The following is a 26,917-nucleotide window of genomic DNA, read 5'->3' on the forward strand; positions in this document are numbered from 1 at the left end:
CCCACATATCAAATGTGCGTTTTGACTCTTCGTTACGTCACGGCAGCTTTAGACTGTGTGTGGCAGGTCACCATGTCCGCAATACCCCCAACGAATACATCTTTCAAAAACCCATCGCCGTCGACAACAAATTGTATTCTATGCTTCGACACACGCTGTAGTGTGTGGCCCTGTTTAATAATAAAATGTGGGGGGGGGGGTGGGTAGGGCATATAAATACCGAAGGGGAGCATGACAGTTAATGTTACATGTTTAAAGTTTAACACGTTGGCTTTCGCGACCAATATCATCCGTAATAATCTAACCCCAAAAAAAACATGTATTATGGATTCAATATATAATCTTACTATACTTACCTATTATAAATGATTGTACTCTTAAGAAACATGCGTTCACAGTATCTGGCTGCTATAAATGTCCACGTGATAAGCCACTTCGTTGAGCTATCATTTGTGGCCAGGTCGCTTCTGAAAAACAGCTACTTAGCTCAGTGGGCCTTACCTCTGTATATGTACGTTGAACTTCTTTCGCACCGTACGAAGCCGGCCGCGCTAATCGGAGATGCGGGGAAGGACTACTAATTCAATAAATCGATTGTATTTATTGATATTACCCGGTAAAATAAATTACAAATATATAGTTTAGTTTGATCAATACATTTGATACGTAAACAAAATGAGCAAATCTGTATGATATGATTTATGTTTTTTGGCTATAGTTCATTCTGGCTCTCATCCACTGTGTATGTGAGAAACGGCGGCTGGAGCAATGTTATACATTTTTATTTGACCGTAAGAATTCCTAATCGAGGTGGGGGAGGGGGGGCGCTAATAATCATCTCCCCAGCTCCCGTAAATCGTGAGAGTAAAATAAAGACGTTGAATGTCACATAATGACTCATGGGCCATTCCTCTATTTTTTTTCCCTGTCACTCGTCTCGGTCTGTCACCCGTGATGCAGCATTACTCGCGTGTGAAAATGGACGGACATTCAAGTAACATTATTTAGTTGTGTCTCTCTGTAATGCGACATTACCACTCGGGTGCGAGCGACTTCGAGTGTGGAGAAACCGGCGCAGACCAGCCTGGGCTGTTTGGCGAGTGAAAGGGGGGAGCCACAGGGACCATTCATGTGCCCCCCCTCCCTCATCCGTTTACTCATTTCGGGAACGAAGTGATGGCAGCAGTGTGCGTGCGTCTACAGCAGGCTACAGTTGTACAGCACCATTAATTGCAGCAGATATAACACTTGACTTGCTTGCAGAGGCGCTCCGACTCGAAGTGCATTGGAACTGCTGCCCTTCCACTGGTTATGCAAGTACTACCACGTGGGCTGCTTGTGTTCTTTAAACGAATGGCAATAGCGCAGAATGAATGGGTGAGCCTATTGTTGTTTTTTTTGTATTGTAACCCCCGTACCGTGTGTCATGCGTGTCTTGCTTGCATTGTCGACGAACAAAGGAAGCGAATGTCCAGTTAGGTGCAATGTGTGCGCGTGTGTGGGGGAAACTCTCCTCGTATGAGCGTGTACACACTCATTGTTGTTGCTTATATAAGAGTACGTGGTGGGTGTGTGTTGTTGTTGTGTTCCGAGCGTGCTGCGGTAAGTTTGTTTGAACGTGTGCGTCTGTGTGCACACAAGCGCACGTGGCGTGCTCACGACGTAACAATGTGACCTGTGTGCCTGACAGTCGTGAGTGAGTGAGTGGGGAGCGGTGGTGCAGCGGTGAGCGCGCGCTGCGCTACGAACCCGACGATTATCTGAACCGGTCCGGGACCTCCCCTAGGTCGAATGAGGCTCAAATGAGTACCTGGTGCGGTGTGTAAACATCGACACCGGGGAGACAAAGGCGGCCGGGCGTGGTGCTGGCCAACCACCCTCTCAATCTTGATTTGAAGCTTTCGCGACTGTAGGAATCCTTACTCTTTGGTTATTTCGGTAAAGTCACGTGTGCCGTACCGGCCTTCCTAGGTGCTCGCTAACAGCACTTGCCCCGACAGTCTGTTACAGGTTATAAATGGGATCTTTTTCTTTCCATAATCCATTGTCAACTTTTATTTATATATTCCTTTTATATAAATTTTGCATGATCAGTGTTCAATTGATGGCATGACCCCCTCGCCACGTGTGTGACATGAAGAAGGGCCATTGCCTGAAACGTCATATTTTAAATATTTTGTTCCTTTTAGGGCCATACACTGTTGTTATTGAGGAATGCGTTGAGTCTTTTTTGCGTGTTAAAATGCGTGTACAATACACCACGGTCGAGGCGGCAGTACGGTATCGCCAAATAATAATTTGCCTAAATGGACATGTGCATGGAATCAATACAAAACTATGGGTTCGATCCATGTGTAGTGTAATAGCGCCGGCTGGTGGCAACTGTGGTGGACAGACAGTGCACAGGCCAGTGAGGGCGTGCAAGGGGTATGGGCAGAGGGAAGGAACTGGGGCAAGGGTCACGGAGGACCCCGTCTGGAGGCCCCTGGAACCTGCTGGCGGGTTGGAGAAGGGGGCGTGGTCAGGGCGGAGCCAGGCCATGCTGGGAGCATAAAAGGAGCCGAGAGCGGGGGCTCGAGGCTGCCGGTTCTGGGAGTGGACTCGTCTCATCGTCACTGTCGTCTCGTCGCTAAACGTCTCCGCTAAATATTGCGCTACGAAGTAGAGCAGTTGGCTATCTCAGTCAGCGCCGTCAAGTGTTAGATGGACGATGTTGTGTACACGCTAGGCTGAGCTACTATGGAGAGTGTGCGGACGAGACTGTGAAAGTTAATAAAGAAAGTGCCTCCTAGATACTCTGTCTCTGAATCGTTGACCCTACACATGGGTAGTGGTTTCTACGGAGGCACACACTTGAACTGTGAGGCAACACGTTTATTACACGGCCCCAGCAGGGCTACTACTATAACGATACAACGGGTTACTACATAACCGGGTCAGGTCAGAGACACACTGCCTGACCCACAATGCTGAACGTGACAACCGAAGACCGACGACCGGAAACCGAAGAGACGTAGCACCGAGGGTTCCATTCCAGCAGACAGCCGCGATTGCTCTCGGGACCTCCCTTTTATGCTCCCGAGCGTGGTCTCGCTCCGCCCTCGGCCACGCCCCCTTCTGGATCTCACCAGAATGTTCTCGACCGAGCATCACGTGTCCCTCAAGCCACCCTTTGGGCCCCCTCGCTACCGTGTCCCGGTCACGTGCCCTCTCCGGTTCACCCAGACTGTCACGTCCTTACTTGCCCTCTCTATGACTGTCACCAGAAGCATGCCCTCTCGGGCCCGCTTGCATGCTATGCCTACTCTGGTGCCAGAGAGAGGCTCAAAACGCACAGTTCCACTATTGTGACAGCAGCTGGCGCTAAACGCCATAGTGACTCCATTTATGTCACTGCACATGTATAGGCGCCCACTGAAATAATGTAGGTATATTTTATATATAAACAATGTACAAACAAATCCTCGTATTTCAAGAACCTAAATTTTAACCCCACCAATGTCAACACCAATATTAAACATGTTAACACTGTAAGTTATGAGTCATCGCTTTCACAATATGAAATCAATTGTTGAGATGTTGAAAGCGTTATCTATAAATGGATCGTCGTTTACAATACAAAGTATAACACTGATGCGTGTACTGTGATAAATAACATAATTGCAAAGGTTAATACGTAGTCCTCTGTCATTTGTATATGTACAGTACTGTACATATACACAGAAATATACTTTACGTTTTGTATTAGCACATGCTGTAATCATAGACTTTGTGAAAGTATAGACTGTAGAGTTAACACCCTTGTGCGCATCTTGCACCGACTCTTCATCAGCCATTATCAGTCCACTGCTGGATGAACGCCTCTCCAAACTATCGCCATCGCTCACGGTTCTGCGATGTAACAATCCACCCAGCGCTCCATCTCCTCTTTGTGCACACTCATTGGGACGCCTTCAGTTCCTTGACTGCTACTCCCGTCACTCTATCATTGACCATCTGCCAATCATTCCTTCTCGTGATGTATCCTACCCAAGCCCACTTAGTCTTTGTAACAGTTTCGTTGATGCCATTAACGTGTGTCCTTTGACATACTTTATCTACGTGCTCCTCTTTCTGTCGTAATGCTCAACCAATCGTATAACACAAACATCGTGGGGGAAACAGTGCCACCTCTTCTCCCACGTGTGCTGCTGGACGGGAGGTGGTGGGCCAGGTTTGGTGACTTCATGTGAATAACAAGCGACGTCACGCTGGGTGTGTCTTGTTGGGAGGTTTCCTGCCATCAGGACGTGGGGACGGCCTTCGTTATTAAAGGGGCCTGAGGAACGATCACAGAAGATAGTGGAGTACAATTAAAGTCAATCCCGTGGTTACATTGCCGAATAGCCTCAGCTCTTAAATGCAATAACCGCAGTGCTCATCCGACTGAGTAATAACGTGATGTGTTCAGCCGTAAACTGGCCACATGTCACATGTGTAAATCATAAGGTTAAATCTCTGTGCGGCGTGTCATCGGCAGTGCCAGTACAGAGGAAAAAATAGGATCCCTATAAATGCAGACAAAATGTATAATTGAAAGTCATAATTATTTACAGGGATAATGCCACAGCGTAAATGGTTGGCACTTGCAATCACCGGTTCTAGTTGATTGAACGGTGGGTCACGTTTTCAGTTTCAGTTTAATTTATTAGGTATAATCCTGTGAGCCATGCGGCTCTTGACTTGGGTGCAACCGCAACAAAACAAAAAACATGAACAAGAAACATCTTAAAGTGACTACACGCAACAGAAAAATCCTGGAAAAAACAGCAAAGTCTTCCAGAAAAAACAGCATATTTCAACGCTGTGTGCAAAAATCCCAGTGGGATGCAAGTCAAACAATTGTGTGGTGGGGTAAACTGTGGGTACTTCGTCTCTTCCACGATGTCTGCCCATCTTGATGGAAAAACCAAATACCCTCGAGGGAGCAGCGGTCCCAAACCTGTGGGAGTCCGTGGAAAAAGAATAATAAGAAAAGAAAATAACATCCTCACCAAAGGGATGTGCAATTTCAAATAACTAGTAGCGTGTGGTGGTGGTCCGCGATATGCTGAGAGGTTGCAGAGAAGAAGTCCGCACACTCGAAAGGGTTGCGAGCCGCTGATTTAGAGGGGCGCTCTAGAGCTCCCTCTGGTGGCGGCCCTTCTGCCAGCAGTGATGAAAGCAAATCGTGTGCAGAGCTGCTGCACCTTTTTTTACCCCATACTTTACAAGGTAAACATTTTTCGGTTGGTGGCTTGGGCATTCGTAGTGGCCAGGCACTGCGAAGTGGCATGCTTTGCGCACGATTGTACAATATTGCACTGGCTTTTTGGGTTTTGCAATGGAGAAGCAAGATTGCAAAGGCAACCCTCTTTTTTCGTGTTATTCACAGAGTCCACATTTCAACCCCCCCCCCACTTTCCGTTGGCTATCGTTCGTTGCACGCCCTCTTGGGCCGGACGCCAACTCTGTAAAACTCTGTGCCCGGCAGCCAAAAGGGAGCCAAACAGACTCCGCCAAAGACTTTACCCTCCAGTGCACAAATCAGCCGCGCATGGACGGGGGTGGCGGTAAGGCGAGCGTGAGCGACAAACTACCCACACAAACATCGGTCGCCTTGCATTGGAGTTGGTGACCCCGCGTGCGAGCACGGCTGCCCTCTGCAGTCCCAATGCGAGTCCCGGGTTCAATCCCTGGCACGTGCGCGATCGTGCAGCCGGGGGGCAGGTGCGGTCAGAGCCTTGGGGGTCTCGCCTTCCTGTGGATTGACGAACAGCTTCGAATGGGCACCCGGTGCAGCGCGTGCAGTGTGTGTGTGTGCGGTGTGTGTGTGTGTGCGTGTGCAGTGTGTGTGTGTGCGGTGTGTGTGTGCGGTGTGTGTGTGTGTGCGTGTGCAGTGTGTGTGTGCGTGTGCAGTGTGTGTGTGTGCGCGTGTGTGTGCGGTGTGTGTGCAGTGTGTGTGTGTGCGCGTGTGTGTGCGGTGTGTGTGTGTGTGCGTGTGCAGTGTGTGTGTGTGTGTGCGGTGTGTGTGTGCGGTGTGTGTGTGTGTGCGTGTGCAGTGTGTGTGTGTGCGCAGTGTGTGTGTGCAGTGTGTGTGTGCGTGTGCAGTGTGTGTGTGTGCGCGTGTGTGTGCGGTGTGTGTGCAGTGTGTGTGTGTGCGCGTGTGTGTGCGGTGTGTGTGTGCGTGTGCAGTGTGTGTGCGTGTGTGTGTGCAGTGTGTGTGTGCGTGTGCAGTGTGTGTGTGTGCGTGTGCAGTGTGTGTGTGTGCGTGTGCGTGTGTGTGTGTGTGTGCAGTGTGTGCGTGTGTGTGTGCAGTGTGTGTGCGTGTGCAGTGTGTGTGTGTGCGCGTGTGTGTGCAGTGTGTGTGTGTGCGGTGTGTGTGTGCGTGTGTGCAGTGTGTGTGTGTGCAGTGTGTGTGCAGTGTGTGAGCACAAAAGTTCAGCGCGTGCAGTGTGTGTGTGTGCAGTGTGTGTGCAGTGTGTGAGCACAAAAGTTCTGCGACGAGAGGCGACCCCAGGTGTGTTGCCTTGCGAGCCTCAGCTCTGGCTGAGCAGTGGACGCGTGTTATTTCGGGGGGGGGGGAGGGGGGGGCTAAGTTTAAATGCTGAATTTTTTTTTATTGTTGTTGCATTCACACTTATTGTCCCCATTGCGTCGTTGTGTTGATTATTGCTGCCTCTTTTGTTCTTTGTGTCCGTCTGAGTCGTAGGGACTTCATCCCGAGGCGGCCTCTAGAATGTCCCTCGTCCGCAAGCAGCGTCCACAGGCGCGGACGACCGAGGAGCCCCCGGATGGAGGATGGGGCTGGATGATCGTGCTCAACTTTTTCGTGGTAAGAACTCCTCTCCCCCGTTTCACTGCCGTCTGTTGTTGATCCTGCAGGAAGCTGCACCAGCGGTGGAGTACGAACGCGGAGACAAGGGCTGTGATGTGCATCTCCGTTAACACCGGGCCTGATACTTATCAATTTCAGCCCGGAAGGCCAGGAATGCTTTTATATGCGTTATTTTGGCCAAGGCCACACATCTCTCGTGCCTCATGTTGTCATCACGGTGCTGTGTGCTACAGCGTGCAAATAATGTGTGCGAATGGTGCTTACCTGAAGGACATCTGGTAACTTACATTTAACTTTCCCCCGAGAGAAACTGTCTACAGAAATAATGCACCATTCATCAAATTGCGTGACAAGCCAGCATAGCAGCATTCCAGATAATAATATTGAGTGAGAATGTAATGCCCTGATTATTACAGACATACGTATTGTACAGTATGTTAGAGATCTGTCCCCATGTCCCTGCTGTACGGCTGCTTGACATGCAATCCAAATGTTACAAGTTAAACTCCGGGATGGAGGTTGACTCAGCCAGTTATCTCACCTCTGGGTAAATGAAACATGTCTATTGCTCGCCGGTATATTGACGGTGGTTTTGTACTATATAGACTGACCTGTGACACATTTCATGGGATGAGGGCCATCCAACAGAGTTGATCACTGCCCAATGCTCAAGGTGGGAAAAAATAAAAACTGCGATTGGAAAATGCCATTGACAACGCAGCTTCTCAACATTGTCAAATGCATTGCCCTCCGGTGCGTGTTCTGGTTGTACCGCGTGCGCTTCGGCATGGTGTCTGACGCTTCGCTGCAAGTGTGGGGAGCTTCTCCACGTGCAGAATCTGGAGCTTGTTGAGGCCTTTAATCCATACCTGTCAACCCCTTATCAGTGCCCTACCTTATTACAGACCAATGCAGACCTTGCTGGTCACCTCGTGCCCCGTATAAATCTCAACGTTCATCCTACAAAGTCCCATCACAAGGGAGAAACACAAACAAATAGACAAAAAATATATTTTGATTTAAAGCTTTCGTGACTGCAGGGATTCATATTATTGGTTCTTTCGGTAAAGTCACGTAGAAGGGAAATAATAAAATAATATAAAATTTTAAAAAAATCTCACGACGTTTCGACTGCAACACAAGCAATCGTCATCAGGTGTGAAATCCACAGCAAGAAAAATCCACAGCAAGAAAAAAAATTGAGAATGTTTATTGTTTTAGAATTTTGAGAGAATTTTTATTGTTTTATGTTTATATTATTTTATTATCTCCCTTCTACGTGACTTTACCGAAAGAACCAAGAATATAAATAATATATTATTTTGTTGCCCGTATTGAAACGGCTGTAGCGCCGTATGGACCTGAAAACTCAATTCCCCTGTACAAGACTACGGGCTAAACCGTGTGGGTTGACAGCGATGCCAATATCTCGTGCACGGAGACCTAAACGTTGGATCATGCCAAGCAACACGCGCACAGCGGAGAGCCGTGCAGGGCAACCACAAACACCCGCGGGGGATTGTAAACTACCATTTTTGCTCCTTCAACGTGGCTGCCGATTTTCTCGCTTGCCCTTTGCACTTTTTAGATAGATAGGCCGTTGACTCAAAAATAATGTTTGTTGTCTTTTGCAAGGCAGTGTTAGTGAAGACCGTGGTCATGTGTTTCTTTTGTTACAGCAGCTTGGCTTGATTCATCTCAACACATGGAAATGTTAGCCAAGATGATCATTCAATGACGTTATTTTCATAGGCAAATAATTAACTTCAATGCTACTGCACGTAAACTGTTGGCTCACGCCACTGCTGGCATCAGGGCTTCCATTAGAGAGAGCTCCCGAGGGCCACCTCAGAGGGCATTTGGCCGATCTTACGTGCTGGCCGGATGTCTTGGAAGAGATGTGTGTAACCACGCTTTAACCAATCTCCCATCAACTGTGGCTGTACCCATTCTTACTGCTGGAGGGATGGGTGGACAGAGGTGGGTGCTTTTTAAGAGACTTGCCCATTGTTTTAATGACTGACAACATTATGGGCGTCGGCGCTTCTTTAACACATTCCTGCGGAGGGAGCTGGTAGGAACGTTGGGTTGCTCGGTCAATGGCCAGGGTCAACGGCGGCGTGGTGTATTTCGCAAATATGGCCGACTGTGAGGGCGGGCACAAGCCGGCGTGAGTAGGTTAAACGTTGAGTTTTATAAGCGCACCACGGGGTGACCAGCCCCTCCCCACCCAGCCCCACCCCTCCCACCCCCCACCCAGCCCCACCCTCCCCACCCAGCCCCTCCCCACCCTCCCTACCCAGCCCCTCCCTCTCCACCCAGCCCCTCCCTGCACGACGGACACAATAATCCCCTGTGGGCTGGTGTAACCAGGAGGTTCCTACCAGTATTAATGTGTTAATGTGGTAGGTAATGTATGTGAATGCGGAAGTGTTTGATATGTTAAGTGTGGAATTGATCTCTGATCTCTTACGATGATGGTCAGTTTTATTTGTTTGTGCCTATATGCCAGTGCCAATGTAGTTGCATAATATTTAATATATGTATTTAATTTGTTTAAGAATTTGACATAGGACTGACTGTACATAACATTATGCTAGTGTGCATTGCCTGCCAAGTACATATCAATACGAGAACGTGCAAGTTCAATGGTAGGTTTTTACCCTTTTAACTGGTACAAAACTGACACCTTTATTCAAGGCATCATGTTTGCAATGACCACAACACAAGTAGTCAATAAAGCAAACAAAAAGAAGCAACTCTGATAAGGGTAATAATATGCACTGTCCTTGAAGTTGATTGGCCCACACCCGAGACGGCTTTCTTTAGAGCCTAGTCCCCATTGGTGTAGGGCCAGATGACACCAGAAGGCGTACAACTCAAAAACAGTGCAATATCAGAGTATTGAGAGTTCGGGGTAAACATTTACACTATGAGATCTCTTTTACCAGTGGCAAAATATAATGGTAGGTTTTTAACCTACCATTATATTTTGCCACTGGTAAAAGAGATCTCATAGTGTGCAAGTTCAATTTAATAATTAACACTCTCGAATGAAATACGTAACAATTTACTGGATGAAGGGTTCCCTATGCCGTGCTGGTCAAGATAGTTGTGTAACAATACTTCAACATGCTGGTCAGTGCAGGTTTGTGCATGGCTGGGAATTGAATTTCGGCCACCAGGCTCATCGTGCAGTGCAGTGCCTGACTAAGCTAGTGCGGGGCCTGTATAATGTTATAAAGGGACCCTAAATATAAAAAAAAACATATATATTAAAACATACATTTTTACTTGCATAGTAAAGTAATTGTATTATTTCATTTGTTTTCTAGCCAGGCATTCATAAAAGTTGAAGGCAGTAGGCAGTAGAGTACTATAGTAATAGAGCGGAGCTACATATGTAGCAGCTAGCTATCAATTGATATCAATTGATAGCTTGAAAGCCTACGCGGAGGGTGGGGGGGGGGGGGTCCGTGACGTCTGCAGGCACACTGCGTAACGCTGCCGCATGCGGGTGACATCACAGATGTGACGTCACTGCTCACTTGCGTGCAAAATATATCCATTATGGCGCCCCCCCCGCCCCCCAAAATACAAAAGTCTATTTTTTTTTTCCATTGTGTCCAGTCTGGAAGCTACCCACAAGCCAAATTTTAAGTTTGTTGCATGTCGGGATGTATGCTAAACATTTCGAACAGACAAACATTCACACATTTCTCTTTTATACATATAGATGTGGTCGGTTTGGATTAGCAAATTAAACAAAGAACGCATTGCGATGTTTGACACGGAGGGCTTTTGTGACCAATATTATTCATAATAGAGGTGTTTTTGGGTTAGATCGCGTCAGTATACTGTAAATGTGTCTCGATTTAAAGCTTTCGTGACTGCAGGGATTCATCTTGTTTTTTTTTCGGTAAAGTCACGTAGAAAGGAAATAATAAAATAATAAAACATAATAAAATACAATTCTCACGACGTTTCGGCCACAACGCAAACAGCCTTCCTCTTTCCGACAGCCCTGTTCTTCACCTGAGGACGGCTGCTTGCATTGTGGCCTAAACGTCGTGAGAATTGTATTTTATTATGTTTTTTTTTATTTCCCTTCTATGTGACTTTACCGAAAGAACCAAGAAGGTATAAATGTGTCGTTAACCCGTCACCACCCGACACAGCCAATTAGTAATTCTGTCAAAATCGCCCGATGATGCTGGATGCAATTAGCAGCGAAACGTCGTACTAAAAAAAATTTATGTTGTGGATTTACTCTCCATGTAATACAACATTTTAGTACAGTTAAGTGAAGAAGGTAATGCATTTTAAGATTCTAAAGGTATAAAATAGAATGCAATTACTGGAGAGGAGAGTGAGTAGATTAAGGAAGTCGAGGGCAAAGGAGACAATTGGACAAACTGTAATGGATGTAACGTGAACAAATTCGTTGCAACATGTTAAATGGAAAGCGACGTAACCTATTACATTATAATCTAATTATCACTGATGAATATGGTGATTGTAATTTGGATGGCGAGGCAAAACATTCTGCTCTGAAACTGTGGTCTGCATCCAAACAGACGCGGTAATGCTGATGCAGATAAAAACAGTTATGTATGTGCTCTCGGCCATGAAAGTCAAAATTATTCCATTTGTAAATGTTCACGTGGAAAAATACACAATGAGGGCTGGGAAAGTATTGCCGAGCTGGATTTAACCACGCAAACCTGGCCACTGTTTACAAACCACTTTACTGCAATAGGGTCCTCTCTGGCATCGTCCAAGATGTCCAACAATTACAAATCTCCGCTTTTGTAAACCTTAAATGTGTTATGTTACAGTGAGTCACGCGTGACCACAATATAATTCACGTATATTTTTCGTTCGCTCTTACAGGGTTTTTTTCTTAAATTTTTTTTCACGGCGCTGTTGAAACGTCCTCTGACAACAACGCACGCGGGAGCGGTGTGATATTGCGAGGGCGAACATTGTCCCGTCAGAGTGGGTAAGGAGGAGCGCATTTCGAAGTAATTTAATTAAATGAAATCAGCACACGGGGAGGAAGCCGCCGTGATCATTATGTGTGCGTGTTGAACTTCTTTCGCACCATACGTATCCCAACGTGCTAATCGGAGGTGCGGGGGGAAGGATGACAAAGCCAAGAAGTCGCCGGATCGATTCGATCTCCCTGCGTGGCAGGTGAAACAACGGCGGCAAGTTTATTACATCTCATCCACCCACACCCCAACCTGCCTCTGTCCACCCAGCAGTGAAGATTGGTTCGGCACAGTGAGTCGACTGGCAGGTCGCTGCGTGGAGTGGGGTAAATTATGGGTACTCACTCACACCTGTTGTTTTTCCAGGACAGTTTGGCAAGTCTGGAAGAATTGGTCGAATTGCACTCTAGAGGGGAGCTCTCCTCTCGTAGAGGGCCTTCCCACGGCAGTGGTGTGAGCATGCAATTGCAGGGCTGCACCTTCACCTGTTAAATTATTACTCTGGATGCATTGGAAGTGTACCACTCGTGTCGTTTTTGCGAATGTTCAGACCTAATAAAAACATGTCTTAACTGTGACTTAATGAGAGATAATATACAGCGCATGCTCCGGTCCACAGACTGGGAGTCTGCTGCTTTAAAGACTCGGTATTGGCCTTGATATCTAAAGCGTGCCATTGCCCAGACAGGACAATAATCCAAAAATGGAGCTACTAAGCCACTTGCAGCTTATTACTACAATCACACTCCTTGTGTGGGAATGCCTTGACATATTTAATACCACATTCGTTTTTTTTCCCCTCGATTTATATATCATTTAAAAAAGTAGTTGCCTGGCCATCCTGCCTGCTGCTGACAAACTTCAAGTTTGCGCTGTCGACTCTACTCACACCCTACGATTTACCGTTTTATTGCTGCTGTTTTCTCACCGTTATAGAATTCTTTCCCTACCTACCATCACCAATCCCCAATGCGTCGATAACGTTTCTCCGACTTTAAAAACGATTTCCATCATATTGTCTGTTCAAATGCTAGTTCATTGGTATTTTTTTAAAATAATTTTTGCATGGTGTACAGTCTGAAAAGTACCCACATGGCAAATTTCAAGTTTGTTGCATGTCAGGAAGTACGCTAAACATTTTGAACAGACACACATATTCACAACTTTGCCGTTTATGTATATGGAGATTATAGACTCATCATGCTGCACAGCTGTTTGTGTGCTGATTTACACTTGCTTCGTGGATTTGCTTTATTTTAATTTGCACTTCTCATTTTGGTGACCCAGGTACCTCTGGCAAATTAAACTATCCTGGTCTCTTGAATTCTATCTTGGCGAAACAAAGTAAACTTTAAAATCCCTTGATTATACCTCCCTAAACCCTCATGCCTTGTTCTCCAAAGACAAACTCTTGAGATGTGTTCACATTCACATGAGTTATAAAGCCTTTGGAATTTTAACTCATGACCAATTATCATTATACCTTCGTTAGTCTACATATGTGATCACCTATGCAGTTTACACACAACCAGATTATGCAAATGCTTAATGTTATGAGGCTGTGATAGTGTTTTTTAGTTTTTGCAATTTCACTGTGGAAAAAAACATCAAAAATGCATGTTCGCCCTAGCCAGGAATTCAACTCCCACTCTGCTACCCCGCACTTCTGTTCCCGAATAAATCTCGAACAACAAAAACTTGGGTGTTTTTTTTAATCACCCTGTATATTGCAGTGAGAAGTAATATATAGCAGTGGGAAGTGTTAAGTTGCGGCAATATGTCACTGGACATCTGTGAATAGGAGCGTCATAGCTTGTCTGATTTCTCCAGGATAAATACAGATTCGGATGAAGATTCTGAAAAGAGGGCTTAGTTTCAAAAGATACTCTGAATGTATTTCTCATTTGCATGGGTGCTTCTGAGAAAGGTGTTACAAATTATGAATGCCTTTGCCATCGCTCGAAGGGGTTTGACAGCTGGTGCTTGCAAATGAAGGGGTGACAGCCAAAGGAAGGGACGCGTAATGGAGAGGACATCTGCGCAGGAGATTGTGTGATTAAATCAGCTTGAGTGCCATCACACCACAGGATCGTGATATTTATTGTGCAATAATATAATCATACAACTAATCAAATTAAAATTCAATACATCTCAAGGGAGTAAATTCCACGCACTGGAATATATTATCCTTCAATCTCGCTGAGCTCCCCACTACAGGATCGTGATGTTTTATTGTGCAATAATATAATCATACAACTAATCAAATTAGAATTCATTACATCACAAGGGAGTAAAGTCCACGCACTGGAATATATTATCCTTCAATTTCTCTGAGCTCCCCACTACAATAGTTGACTAGTAATTCTGAAAGAAATGGGACGTAATCATGGCATTGCCACGGTTGATACATGCATCATTATCATCATCAAAAGTATTGCCAAATAAATTAGTGTTTAGCTCTCCGCTCCTTGCGATGGGAGCTTCTTCAAGCTTCTTCAGTTCCTGAAGCTCTGAGAACCCGTAAGCGAAACGCCGGACATCGTGACGAACAACACGCGGTACAACCGGTAAGCGCATCAGAGGGCTGGATGGCACAACCGTGAAAACAGTGGTCATAGTAAGTCGTACGTTTGTTTTGTTGCCCCTTGGTACCGTGTCCCTGTGTTTTCCCGCCGCCTAGGTGAACGTGCTCGTCATGGGATCACTCAAGTCGTTTGGCCTTCTCTTCCTAGCCCTACAGGATGAGTTTGGGGGCACGTCAGAGGAATTGAGCTGGATTGGCTCCATCATGTCCAGCATTCGTCTCATTGGAGGTACGGTATGCCACAGATGAACCACAGCAGATGTTGGCGAGCCATCGAGCAAAGACGATCACCGCATCGCGCCCTTTCAGATGCACTTCTGCGACCGTCTGGAACGCTCTTCCGTCCGATATTAGGAAGCCACTGGAGTTATGTACATTTAAATCATCATCTAGATTGTCAACTAATTTCCTTAGAATTGTTTTTTGCGTTTAGTTTGTTTTCTTTCGCACCGCACCTCTGATTAGCACGGTTGACTACGTACGGTGCGAAAGAAGTTCAACATACACACGGTGTATCTTCGTCGAATGCAGCTGCACGGGCTTCAATATTAAAATGTAATCTTTACAGCCCCTGGGCAATCCACTGTTGGACGAAGGCCTCCCCACGCCGTGTTGGTTAAAATAGGATTGTTTGATTACACTTCACCATGCTGGTAATCACTGGGCTCGTGAAGCGAGAAGAGGGATCCATGACCAATTCAGATACCGTTCGGCACTCGCTTCAGATATCACTTGGAAAATAATAAAAACATCTGGGTTTCAAGGTTCACAATGCAGCGTGCAAACAAGCATTATTCTACCACCTCCACTTTAGATGTAAACGTTACAAAAATATAGAACATTGCAATAAAAATCTTATCAGGCGAAATCGGCAGTGGTGTTTTTCAAATAGTTTATTGTAGCAATTAGAGATCATTTGCTGATGTTTATACGTTGAACAAGGCAGCGCATCTTGCTTGTCCACAATTCTGCTGTACCGTAATCACCTAAAGCCAGATGGCAGAGGTGCTCGCGAAGTGCACTTGCCCCAACAGTCTGCTATACAGGGGACCTTTGTCTTTGCCTACCCATCTGTGGCGCAGGCCCAGTGGCCGTGGTTGTGTGCGGGAAAGTGGGCGACCGCGCTGGTGCCGTGCTCGGCGCGCTGGTGGTGGCGGCTGGCTTCATCGGCAGCCTCTGGGCCGGCAGTCTGCTCTTCCTCTACCTGTCACTGGGTCTGGTCGTGGGTACGAGCACTGGACACCAACTCGACCGGACATGGTGGCAATGCGCCGCCATAGAGAAGACGAATGTGTGCACGTTGAATGTCTTTCGCACCGTACGTAGTGAACCGTGCTAATCGGAGTTGCGGGGGATGGACTACAAGCGAAAGGACAACAAACTAAACACACGCAAAAACTGTTCTTAAGAGTTTTCAATTTCGACGATTTAAAAGTGCATTGCTCCAGTGGCTTCCGGATATCGTGCATGTAGACGATGCTAGCAATTGAAATGTGGAATTTCCACACGAGCCCAAGTCCACTCACGTAGATTCTCCCCGTCTGACACTTAAACGGGGAACCTTTGCAACAAGCAGCGAATGTGCCACCGCTGTGCCACGTAACATTCTCTTTGGAGCAGGGAGACCCCTTGACTTCACTTCACTTGGTGTTGAATGATAAAAAAAAAACTTTTATCTTCCTGGCCTCCCTTAGTCGTTAAAACATAAATCAAGCTACAACTGATGTAAATCGAAAGGTCATTGAAATATCATCTCATTGGCTCTGCCCAGCGAAATGGATTTCATTTCGTGACTGGGAGGCGCAGCATCAGCCGCTGGCAGCCTCTCGCCCGCTGCTCTGTTTGCTCGAGCTGATGGCGTGCAGGTTATATGTCATCGAGGTTGTGCTTATAGAGGTGGGTCTCCCTGGCAGGATGGTATTGCCATCTCATAGAGTGGTCACCTGGGTCTAAATGAGCTAGAATCAAGTGAATTGATTGTCTGAAAAATTCGAGTCAACTTCTTTTTGACGGTTGACTACTCGGGCTGCTTTAAAAATAGCAGCCACCCCCACATCTTCACTTGTACATTCAGAAGTTCACCTCCTGAACCTCCCTTCGCTCCTCTCTTAAAGCTCACAACCTCTTCTAAATTGCGTACATGTGTGCACGTGTGTGTACGTGTGTGCACGTGTGCGGGCTTCGCGCACTGCGCCATGAACACGGTGACCCGAGTTCGATTCCCGTTCATGGCCAACACCAATGACGAATATCTGAACCGGTCCCTGGGCATCCCCGAGCTCGGCTCAGCCTCAAATGAGTACCTGGTGCGGTGTGTAAACATCGCCACTGGGGAGACAAAGGCGGTCGGGCGTGGTGCTGGCCACCGACCCGCTCGTCTTCCGTGCCGGCCTTCATAGGTGCTCGCTAACAGCACTTGCCCCAAACAATCTGTCAAGAGGCTTTGAACACGCGGAGACTTTTGTCATTGACGTTCTCTCACTCGGTGACCATTGATGAGTAGAGCGTTAGGGGACGGTGGCGAGCGAGCGAGCGATGCCTGGCTCCTGTGTCGCCGTGCAGGGCTGGGCTATGCGCTGCTGTACCAGTCGGGCACCGTGATGGTCGCCTGCTACTTCAAGCGGCGTCTCTCGACGGCGTACTCCGTCTCGCGATCCGGCATGGGCCTCACTTTCGTGCTGGCGCCGTTCACACAGCTGCTGCTGGAAACCTACCACTGGAGGGGTGCGTGCATGTGTGTCTGTGTGTCTTTGTGTGTGTGTCTGTGTCTTTGTGTGTGTGTGTGCGGGGAGTGGTGGTGTACTGGTTAGCGCCACGCTGCGCTATAAATCCGGCGACCCGGGTTCGATTCCCGCTCACGGCCAACACCCAGTGACGATTATCTGAACCGGTCCCCTAGGTCGACTCAGCCTCAAATGAGTACATGGTGCGGTGTGTGAACATCGCCACTGGGGAGACAAAGGCGGCCGGGCGTGGTGCTGGCCACCCACCCCGTCGTGTGCCGTGCCGGCCTTCATAGGGGCTCGCTAACAGCACTTGCCCCAACAGCAGGGGCGGTTTCTTCATTAGGGCGATTGGGCGACGCACCACCAATGTCATTCAACCACAGAGTCACGCTAGCCGTCACTGTCAGCCTCTGGATATAGTCCAATCAGCGTCATGTCACGTTCTGTGGAGTACCGCCTCTTTTTGGGCGATTTCACTCCGGCTGAGAATCGCCCCGAGTGGCCCCATATACTTACATTCAAAGATGTTTTTTTTCGAACGGGGGCGCTGCAATGCATTCTCTATGGCTTCCGGGAGGGCATGCACTAACGTGCTTACGTCATCATACGTGCTAACGTCATCATACGTAAGCACGTTTCATCCAACAATATAATTTATCGCCACCTAGTGGAATCTTTAATAAAATAAACTTGAGTGGTTTGTTTTAATAGTGAGTATATAAACAAACAAGATGTATTGTAAGAGTCACTTTATTTTTCATTAATATTAAAGAAGTGAAGTTGCCTTTACATGCTTAAGCTGTTAATTTATTCATTGCATGGGTGGACCTTATCCTTATCAATCATCCAGACATTTGCCCCCCCTGAGAGATTTTGCAGGAGCCGCCACTGCCCAACAGTCTGTCACAGGCTATTTGTCTTTGTATGTAGGTGCGTGCTTCTCATTTTGGCCAACTCGCAGCATCATTAGCTTGAGGCAACAGAGTGCTCGATTGATGACAAGAGATATACCAATGCTTTTTGTAACGTAGACGCCTCATGGTTACAGTGTGACACGCACAGCCGGTCTTATCTATGGCCCGTGAGCAACGGTCGCACAGAATACGATAGGCAGTGGGGTTGCTCCAAGATGTGGCCCAGTGGTTAGCAGCAAACGCCCTTCCGCTGGGCCCCCATCGCACCATTTCCTTCGTTTTCTTTCTTTCTCCCGATCTCCAGGTGCTCTGTTGATTCTCGGAGGGGTCATGCTCAACCTCGTCCCCACGGGGATGCTGCTGCGGCCGTTACTCCTCAAAGGCTCGCGGCCGAAGACGGAGCCGGCGGTTGTCCACGACGCCAACGAAAACGCGGAGCCCCGCAGACCGCCCTCCTCGTCCGGGAGGGACGGGGAGGCCGCGGCGGCGACGACGAGCGTGGCATCAAGGAGCCCCGACGCGGGCGGCCGCAGCGGCCGCAGCGGCCGTGACCCGGAGCACGAACCGCATGCGGCCGCGGAGGCCCCGTTTCCCACGAGGGGAAAACGCAAGATGTTTTGCGTCGACGACGACGACGACGCCGGCGTCGACCTCAAGGAGCTCAGCCACGACGGCAGAGCGGCGGCGGCGAAGGAGCGCCGGAGGCTGCTGGACTTCTCGCTGCTGTGCAACCCGCTGTTCGTCGTCTACACGGGCAACGTGTTCTTCAGTCAGCTGGCGTACTTCATACCATACTTCCACCTGGCCGCCAAGGCTCAGGACTTGGGCATCGAGCCGATGGATGTTTCCATCATCATTGCCGTCGCAGGTGGGCTGGCGCGACACCTCGTTGCGTCTCGTTGCTGGGTGCGTGCGATATGACAGGGTGGAATGCGTCCCAGAGGCTGACAAGTGGGGAGACGGAGCGATGAAATGAGCTCGTGTGTAGGAGCTAAGGTGGATTGTCCCATCGCTGGATCGTGAGGGATGGGGACCGCTGGGACACTGAGGAGCCCCAAGGCAATTTAATGGCCGTTTTCGTAAAACAAATGACTAAATATGACATCTTTTTTGTAATTTTAGTCCAAATTCCTGGGTCTGATCACATCCGTTCACTCCCCTTGCCACCCCCCCCCCCCCCCCATTAACTTGTTGGCAGGCGCCACAGAGACGGTGGCCCAGCTGCTGTCGGGCTGGGTGGCCGACAAGAACTGGATGCGCAAGACTCACTACTACCGTGGCTTCCTGCTGCTGTGCTGCGCCACCAACTTGCTGTCTCCACTTGCCACCACCTTCCCCGGCCTGCTCATTTACGCCATCTGCTTCGCCGCATTCTGCGGGGGATACATGGCTCTCATTCTTCCCGTGCTGGTGGGATATTCTTCCGCCGTGTCACTTGCACTCTCCCTGACTGCCCGCTTTGTTCCCCAGGTCGTTTCTGACGGCGCTAGCGGCACGTGCCCGTAAACCCCAGTGCTTTGGGGGCATCTCGTATAGATTGTATAATGCGTAAGTTTAGTATGGCTCTATGCATGTTGAACTCCTTCCGCACCGTACGTGGCCGACCGTGCTAATCGGAGGTTGTTTCGTGCAGGCGATGGCGGCCTAGCGGTAGAGTGTTTGTCGCTCGTTCCGGAGGCTCGCGGGTCGAATCCGGCGGCCGCCCTGGTAAATACTGCAGTGTGTTACTCCCGCGAGTGTAAACATTACGTGACGGCTACGTCACTGCGGACGCCAAAGATCCCCGTGACGTCGTTCGCAAGTGTAGGCCCGCCATGTGTGTCGGCGGTCATGGTCCACGTTCGCCAGATTCGGACAAGTTACTCGCAAATAACTCAATTGGGATTACACGTAGCAATCATTGACGCCCCTACTGCAAAGACCTGGCGGGCACCTCCTGAAAACCGGTCATGAGACTCAGTGAGGCGTTCGTGGATTCACAAGTGTAGCAATTATAATAATATTACTATTTATTAAAGCTAATTTTTATTTTACCAGCTAAGGCCCACTGAGCTATGCAGTGACCTGGCCACAAATGATAGCTCAAGGAAGTGGGTTAACACGTGGACATTTATAGCAGCCAAATACTTTTGAAGGCATGATGATTCTGAATGTGGAGGGGAAAACTGGAGGACCCGGAGTAAAATCGACTTGACCACGAGGAGAACATGCAAACTTCAAATATACAGGTGTCAGGGTCGGGATCGAACCCACGACAATTTATATTTCTTCACTGGCCCCCCCGCTCCCCATCACGTATCTCTGAAGCAGCCAATAGCGCCTGTTTAGCAGGCCTCACTGCTTTTAATTCTAGACCGAAAACTAATTTCATTAAAACTGCTTTTTGTGTTTGGTTTGTTTTCCTTCCCCCACACCTCCGATTAGCGAAGTTGGCTACTGTACGGTGCAAAAGAAGTTCAATATACACACATAGACCAATGGAGCTTCACGGCCTAGTCACTGGGACTTTACAGGGCTTAATTCTAGATTTGAAGCTTTCGTGACTGCAAGGATTCATACTCTTTGGTTTTTTCGGTAAAGTCACGTAGGTAAAAAATAAAATAAATGAAAACAAATTAATTAAATTACGACGTTTAGGACGCAACACAAGCTGCTGATGCGGACTGTTTTAAAACTGACCGACGCTTGTGTTGCGCCCGAAACGTCGTGATTTAATTTATTTGTTTTCATTTATTTTATTTATTTACAGGGCTCATGAGCTTTCGTCCATGAACTTGCAGTTGGATGTTGCTCCATTCTTGTAAACCGGCACTGCGACCGACTCCTGTCCATGTCGCAGGTGGGATTCATGGGCATGGAGAGACTGCAGAGCGCCAACGGACTCGCCAACTTCTTTGTGGGCTTTGGCTGCTTGATCGGACCACCAGCGGCAGGTACAGCTCCATTTTAACGGAGGCCCGTTCCATCGGATCGCGCCGCATTGCTTCCCAATCAGTCGTGCCAGGTGAAGGACAGCGCAGCCGAGTGCAACGCCCTCATGTGTGGATGCTGCCGCAAAGGGATGGTGTGAGTTGAGGAAATGAGAATAACACACCGATATACAAAAGATAAAGCTTCTCCCCTATAGCCTTAACACTCACCGCGGTGACAACGGCGTCACTTGGCGGCGAATAGCGACTGTTTATCTCTGTGGCAGCCCTCCAGCACCAACAGAGAAGCAATTAAGAAAACGAGCAGAGTGTAATGCGGCTTCAATTCAGCGAGTTGGCAGAGTGCGGAGTGTGCAGGTGGTGCTTGAACCAATCAACCCCAATCTGTAAAACCCACAACACCTGGGTTTGTCCCATGACTTCTCATCAACGAAACTTCATCACGTGTTCGGACATCAATCACAATATTAAATTAATTTCAGTGGGCTCTATCCTGCGTAAACAAAGGACGTCACTCACAGGATAATGCAGCTTAATGGGATCTCACCTGGTTAAATAAAGGACATCATTCACAACAGACAATTCGTCGGAATGGGATCTCACCTGGTTAAATAAAGGGCATTATTCACAAGAGATAATTCATCTTAGTGGGCTCTCACCTGGCAAATAAAGGGCGAATGTGGTGACTTCAGAGTGGTGATTATTGTTTTCTGTGTTTGTGCAGCGGTGGCACAAATTCCACTTACAACTCTCACGGTCGGCCACAAGGGGGCAGACGTGGACCAAGTCAGGGTCCCAGATTCTAGCCAATAATTAATTTTCTTGGTTCTTTCGGTAAAGTCACGTCGAAGGGAAGTAATAAAATAATAAAAATAAAACATAATAAAATAAATTTTATTTTGTTTTATTTTTAAAAACATAAAACATAATAAAATTATGGAAGTAATAAAATAATAAAAATAAAACAATAAAATAATGGAAATAATAAAATAATAAAAATAAAACATAATAAAATAATGTTTTATTTTTCTTATTTCATTATTTCCATTCTACGTGACTTTACCGAAAGAACCAAGAAGAGGCCGTTACCTCTTATTTTATTATGTTTTATTTTCATTATTTTATTATTTCCAGCCCATTCTACGTGACTTTACCGAAAGAACCAAGAAGATTAATCCTTGCAGTCACGAAAGCTTTAAATCGAAAGGTAACGGCCTCTTCACCCGGTCTTTATCAGGAGAAGTGCTCCCCAGTTAATGCCCACATTAACTGCCTACTGCCCCGCTATTCCAGACCTTCCCCAAATGTAGGCTAGCTAACCTGGCCCAGCTTCGGCGCAGGTTCCAACCCTCAGCCACACGAGTCTGGCCCTTACAAGGACATCGGAAAGCTCGCTGCTCTGGGGTCGCACCACTGGCTTGCCCTGCTCGGCCCTCACAAGGACAGCGAGTCAGGGGAGTTCCAGTTCCAGCTAGCTGGCCTTCAGTCTTCGCTGGTTCTTCATTTTGACCTGTACCTAACGACTGCTTCAAGCTCTCTGGCTCTCCGCCTTATATACCAACTTGCCATCGAGGGGCGATAACCGTTTGCGGACGTGGATGTAGACACCCCAGTGTAACTGCCCGTTTCCCCCCCGCGTAACACCCCTACACTTGATAATTGTTTTTTTACCCTTCTATCTGGCAACAAAACTGACACCTTTTTTACAAGGAGTCATGTTTACATAGGCCACAATACCTGCAGTCATAATGCAAACAAAAATAATAACTCTGATAATGTGCACTGTCCTTGAAGTTGATTGGTCCACTCCCGAGACAGCTTTCCTTAGAGCCTAGTCTCACATGGGTTGGACCAGATGACGCCAAAAGGCGCACTTTTGTGTGTAACGAGTTGCGACCTCATAATGCCGCGTCAGCCATCGACTTTGCCAATCGTCCTTAACCGCGTCCGTGCGTGCGCGTTGCGTCGTGTGACCCATTCCCCCAACCGAAGGTTTCCTCTACGACCAGACCAAGAACTACGACTACTCGTTCATGCTGGCAGGGACCTGCTACCTGCTCGCCTTCCTCGTGCTGCTGTGCGAGCTGCTGGTGCCGTGCTGCGGTGGCGGTGGAGACGGCACGGGCGAGACCGTGGCGGGGGCGGTGGCGGTGCCGCGCACTGCCCGCCGGTGGGCCGGCTGGCCCAGGGCACGCGTGGTGCCGTGCGGGAACGACCCCGGCGGCGTGTGAGCCGCGGCGAGGCGAGCCGGTCTCACGTTGCGTTCTGGTTCTGCTTTCACAGAGGGCTCACACTGCTCTGCGAGAGATCCAAACTGATTCTTCTCCTTCTCCTCCTCGTGAGATGGCGCCGCCAGGAGCACTATCGTGAACGTGACTTGTCACACGCAGAACAGTGCACCGTTGTTTTATATTCATAGAGCGCCTTAGCTCGAGAAGCTTTACATTGTTCAAAAGCGGTTACATAGCCCGAGAGGTTTGGATGGCAAGGGCAGTGCGATGGCCGAGGAATGAGTGGCCGTAACAGAGGGCACGAGGGGGGGGTCACGAGAGGGCTATGGGGGAGGCACGGGGTGGAGTGGAGGGGCGAGAGGGAGTGTGACGGCTGATTGGGATGTGCGTGTCCTTGACCGAACGTGATGAAACGACGTCCACGTTTCTGCATTGTCCCCGTTCCGTGCACTGACGTCTGGTGGCTTTCATCATCGTCGGGGAGACCTCAGCATCTCAGTCATCCTCCACTCGATCACATTTTTGCTACAACATTGATATCCGTCGCAAGTACATTAATTTAACCTTGGAAACATATAGGATGCGCTGGGAGCCAGACCTGGCGAGTCTGCGTTATCTCGAGGTTGTATCAAATGTATCGTTAACACACAGTTACTCATTGCACTGGCTGGGAGCGGTGGCGTAGTGGTTAGCTCAATAAACTATGATCTCGGTGAACTGGTTTCCATTCGTTTGTCTACACCATATCAGTGATAGATGCTAATTGACCCATTCCTGGGCATCTGCTCATTTAGCCCCATATGAAATGAGTATCTGGTGCGGTCATCAGCAGCGGCAATAAAAAGGCCGGGCGTGGGTTCTGGCAACACACCACTCCATCCTGGCTTTGCATTGCTGGCTTTTCTAGTTGCTTATTAACATATTAACTTGTTCCAATCTTTGATTAAGCTAAACTATAGAAGTCCGCTTCAGTCATTTATATAAGTATCCTAAGCCCATAACATCCGAGTCTCGACCGTGACCTCCTGGTGCTGACTCGTTGCTGCTCCAAATGGCTTCAAAGTGCACCTAGCCTGGCACAAGCGCCGTGGTGATGGCACTTCCACGGAGCGAGCGGTTAAATGTCAGCTGTTGTGCGTTATTGTCGCACTGAAGAAAATGTTGCACCTCACCGTTCAAGGTGACTCCCATCCCCTGGTTCCCAACCTGTGCCCCATGCACCACAGGCTGAAGTTGATTGCGTTTAACGAGGTGGGAACTCAACAGGACAGGAGACCTTCATTTGCAACGTGTGACCTGGGGTTTACAAAGACGACAAAGGCAATACAAATGAAATAAAGTACAGCGGTGAAGGAAAGAGAAACCCCGTGAGAAATGGAATAGAATCGCACGAACCTTAATCGACGTCAAAGTGATACATTCCCCGTCACGTCAGATAATGTTGACACCGATCATAGCGCAATTGCAGTTAAGTTATGGAAACGTTGAAACATGCATTGTCCTAACAGTCAGCAGGCAAGGATATACGTCAAACGTTGGTTTGCAAGATTGTGAAATGATCCGTGGATTTGTTGCAGATAGTAATTTATTTTACCAAAGCGACATTCTTGTATTTTCCTCCCCAATGCTCACATATTTAGTTTAGTCAGTGAGAGGCGAGTCAATCGTTCAAAGCGTGCTTTAATACACGTGCGTCTTTAAAAAATATAAAGTCTACGAACACGGACACTGTATATAACGAAAGGGGTTTAATTATGACCGCGCAATAATTATCAAATATAATTGCTATTTCCTGTTGCCCGCTGCTTAAAGAGTAAACGTTGTGCCGTGACATCCCAGCCACCGTTGTGTTCATGTGTTTATGGCTGTTTGATAACATCTTGACAATGTTGTATCTTTACATTCACTCACAATATCATGTATGCCCCCATATAACCTTTATAAAGTTCGATATTATGTTTGGAAACCTTTTTCAAATGTCTAGCCTCTAAAAACAATTACGTATTTCCATGTAATATTTTTTGAAAAAGTTATAAAAGCATCTTAGCTTCAAAGCTTGTCCCAAGGTGATGTTGTTTATGGATGTTTGCGTTTTAATAATTACATTTCAATACAATACTCATCTCCACCAGCCTCCTTATTGTAGGAAATAATCAATTACAACCTTGTTCTATCCACTGCTAAACGAAGGTCTGTCCATGCTGCTCTTGTTTACAGATTGGATGATTTCTGTCTTGATGCCACATGACTCCCGATGTATATATTGTATTGTAACGACACTTGCATGTTTACATATAAAATATGTTGCGCTACTCTAGGGCGGTACTTATTTTGCAAAACACATTGTATGATCTGGAATGTTTCCCGCTGTTGAATAATGTACAATCGTGAAACGTTATCCTAATTACAGGATGTTTAGGGGCTACTGCAGAACTCATTATAGAAGAAAGGACCACCCTTAATCCATATACTGTATATACCCGATTGCAATTTCAGTTGACAGACCAGAGAGAAATGAAGACGGGCATGCAGGAAGGTAAAGCAGGCACAGACGTGTGTGGATAAGGTGGAAAAATAAGTTTCAGGCCAGGTTCTTTGTACAAAAGCTATTAAAGTGAATATGGCAAAATAGACGTGTATGGGATGTTGCCGTGTGCCGTGTGGCGTGATGGCGAGCACACCGGACCTGTAACCCCGTGTGTCGCCCGGCTCGATTCCCAGTGATTTTTAAATCATCCCACCCTCCAAGCGGCAGTAAAAAAGTGGGCACGCCAGCACAGGTCGCGAGTTGCGGCCTAAAGTTTTGTGTCACTTCCCACCATAACCAGAATGTCTCCACAGCGTGGAAGAGTCCAGGGGCAGGCCAACATACCCACCCAGAAAGCCTCTCTGAGAGCTCCCTCCACCAGATGGGCGCCCTTCTGTCAGCATTGCCATGAGCAATCAAGCTGAACAGCCCAAATCATGGGTTTGTCCCACGTGTACAATTCACCTGGCCTTGCCTGTGATGATAATCACCACGTGTTCCTGATTAGTCATGGATTAATCCCCCACCCCTGCCCGAATTAACCAATGCATTGTGAACCCCTGTGTTGTATTCGTGAAGCCCGTTTGTGAAATGAACTCATTGCCCAATGCGAGCAATGCCCCTGCCACCACTCACCACCACACGAGTCTATAAACAGGCCACAACATTGCTGTGTTTTTGCTACATTATCTTAATCCTTGCTTAGAGGTTAAATCTGACCAGGTTCTCCCAGGATTGTGGATGTAAGTCTTCCCAGGGGCATTAAAAGTTGTTTACAGTTGCATAATAATGAGCAACTTGAGACATTGTATGCACATGTAAACCTCCCTTCTTGTGCTATTATTCTTAGATACGGTACTAGATGATGTCGGGCCTTATAAGCCCTCACCTCCTGGGTCCTGCAGAGAGCTTGGAGGGATTCAATTCGAACCTGTGAAGCCTAACATAAGGTATGCAATAGTAAAATGTAAACTACTGGAAGTAAAAAATGAATGGACAATAACCTAAAGGAATGTTTTTTTTATTTTTTTTTCAAAAACAACGTATTCACCATTCTTAATTAGTTAAGTTAGAAAACAATCCCCTCGTGCCATAAACTGATAGGCCAAGGGTGCTAAGTGTATAGTGCAGTACTATACATGACATTTTTACGAG

General features: G+C 47.6%; 1 protein-coding gene across 2 annotated transcripts; it reads left to right on the forward strand.

The window, feature by feature from the left end:
* Nucleotides 1-263: 263 nt before the first annotated feature.
* Nucleotides 264-25,547, forward strand: LOC144730021 (monocarboxylate transporter 5-like). 2 transcript variants are annotated; one of them, XM_078610482.1, is made up of 9 exons: nucleotides 264-1,377; nucleotides 6,731-6,853; nucleotides 14,531-14,663; nucleotides 15,517-15,660; nucleotides 16,997-17,158; nucleotides 18,379-18,942; nucleotides 19,273-19,484; nucleotides 20,914-21,007; nucleotides 22,997-25,547. In XM_078610482.1, exons 1-9 carry the CDS (start codon nucleotides 1,312-1,314, stop codon nucleotides 23,233-23,235), a joined length of 1,737 nt encoding a protein of 578 aa, XP_078466608.1. In that variant the 5' UTR covers nucleotides 264-1,311; the 3' UTR covers nucleotides 23,236-25,547. The 2 variants fall into 2 exon arrangements, with proteins under 2 accessions (XP_078466608.1, XP_078466610.1); XM_078610484.1 differs by lacking the exon at nucleotides 264-1,377 and adding an exon at nucleotides 1,386-5,591.
* The last annotated feature ends 1,370 nt before the right edge of the window (nucleotides 25,548-26,917 follow it).

Source organism: Lampetra planeri, chromosome 34 (assembly GCF_965212315.1).
Source record: "Lampetra planeri chromosome 34, kcLamPlan1.2.h2, whole genome shotgun sequence".
NCBI lineage: Eukaryota > Metazoa > Chordata > Hyperoartia > Petromyzontiformes > Petromyzontidae > Lampetra > Lampetra planeri.

Bases quoted from the DNA above. Each gene is read 5' to 3' on its own strand.
- LOC144730021 (XM_078610482.1), top strand. From the start codon at position 1,312: ATGCAAGTACTACCACGTGGGCTGCTTGTGTTCTTTAAACGAATGGCA. The intron at 14,664-15,516 runs GTACGGTATGCC...TCTGTGGCGCAG, and splicing joins CAGCATTCGTCTCATTGGAG to GCCCAGTGGCCGTGGTTGTG. The intron at 19,485-20,913 runs GTGGGATATTCT...TCCATGTCGCAG, and splicing joins CTCTCATTCTTCCCGTGCTG to GTGGGATTCATGGGCATGGA.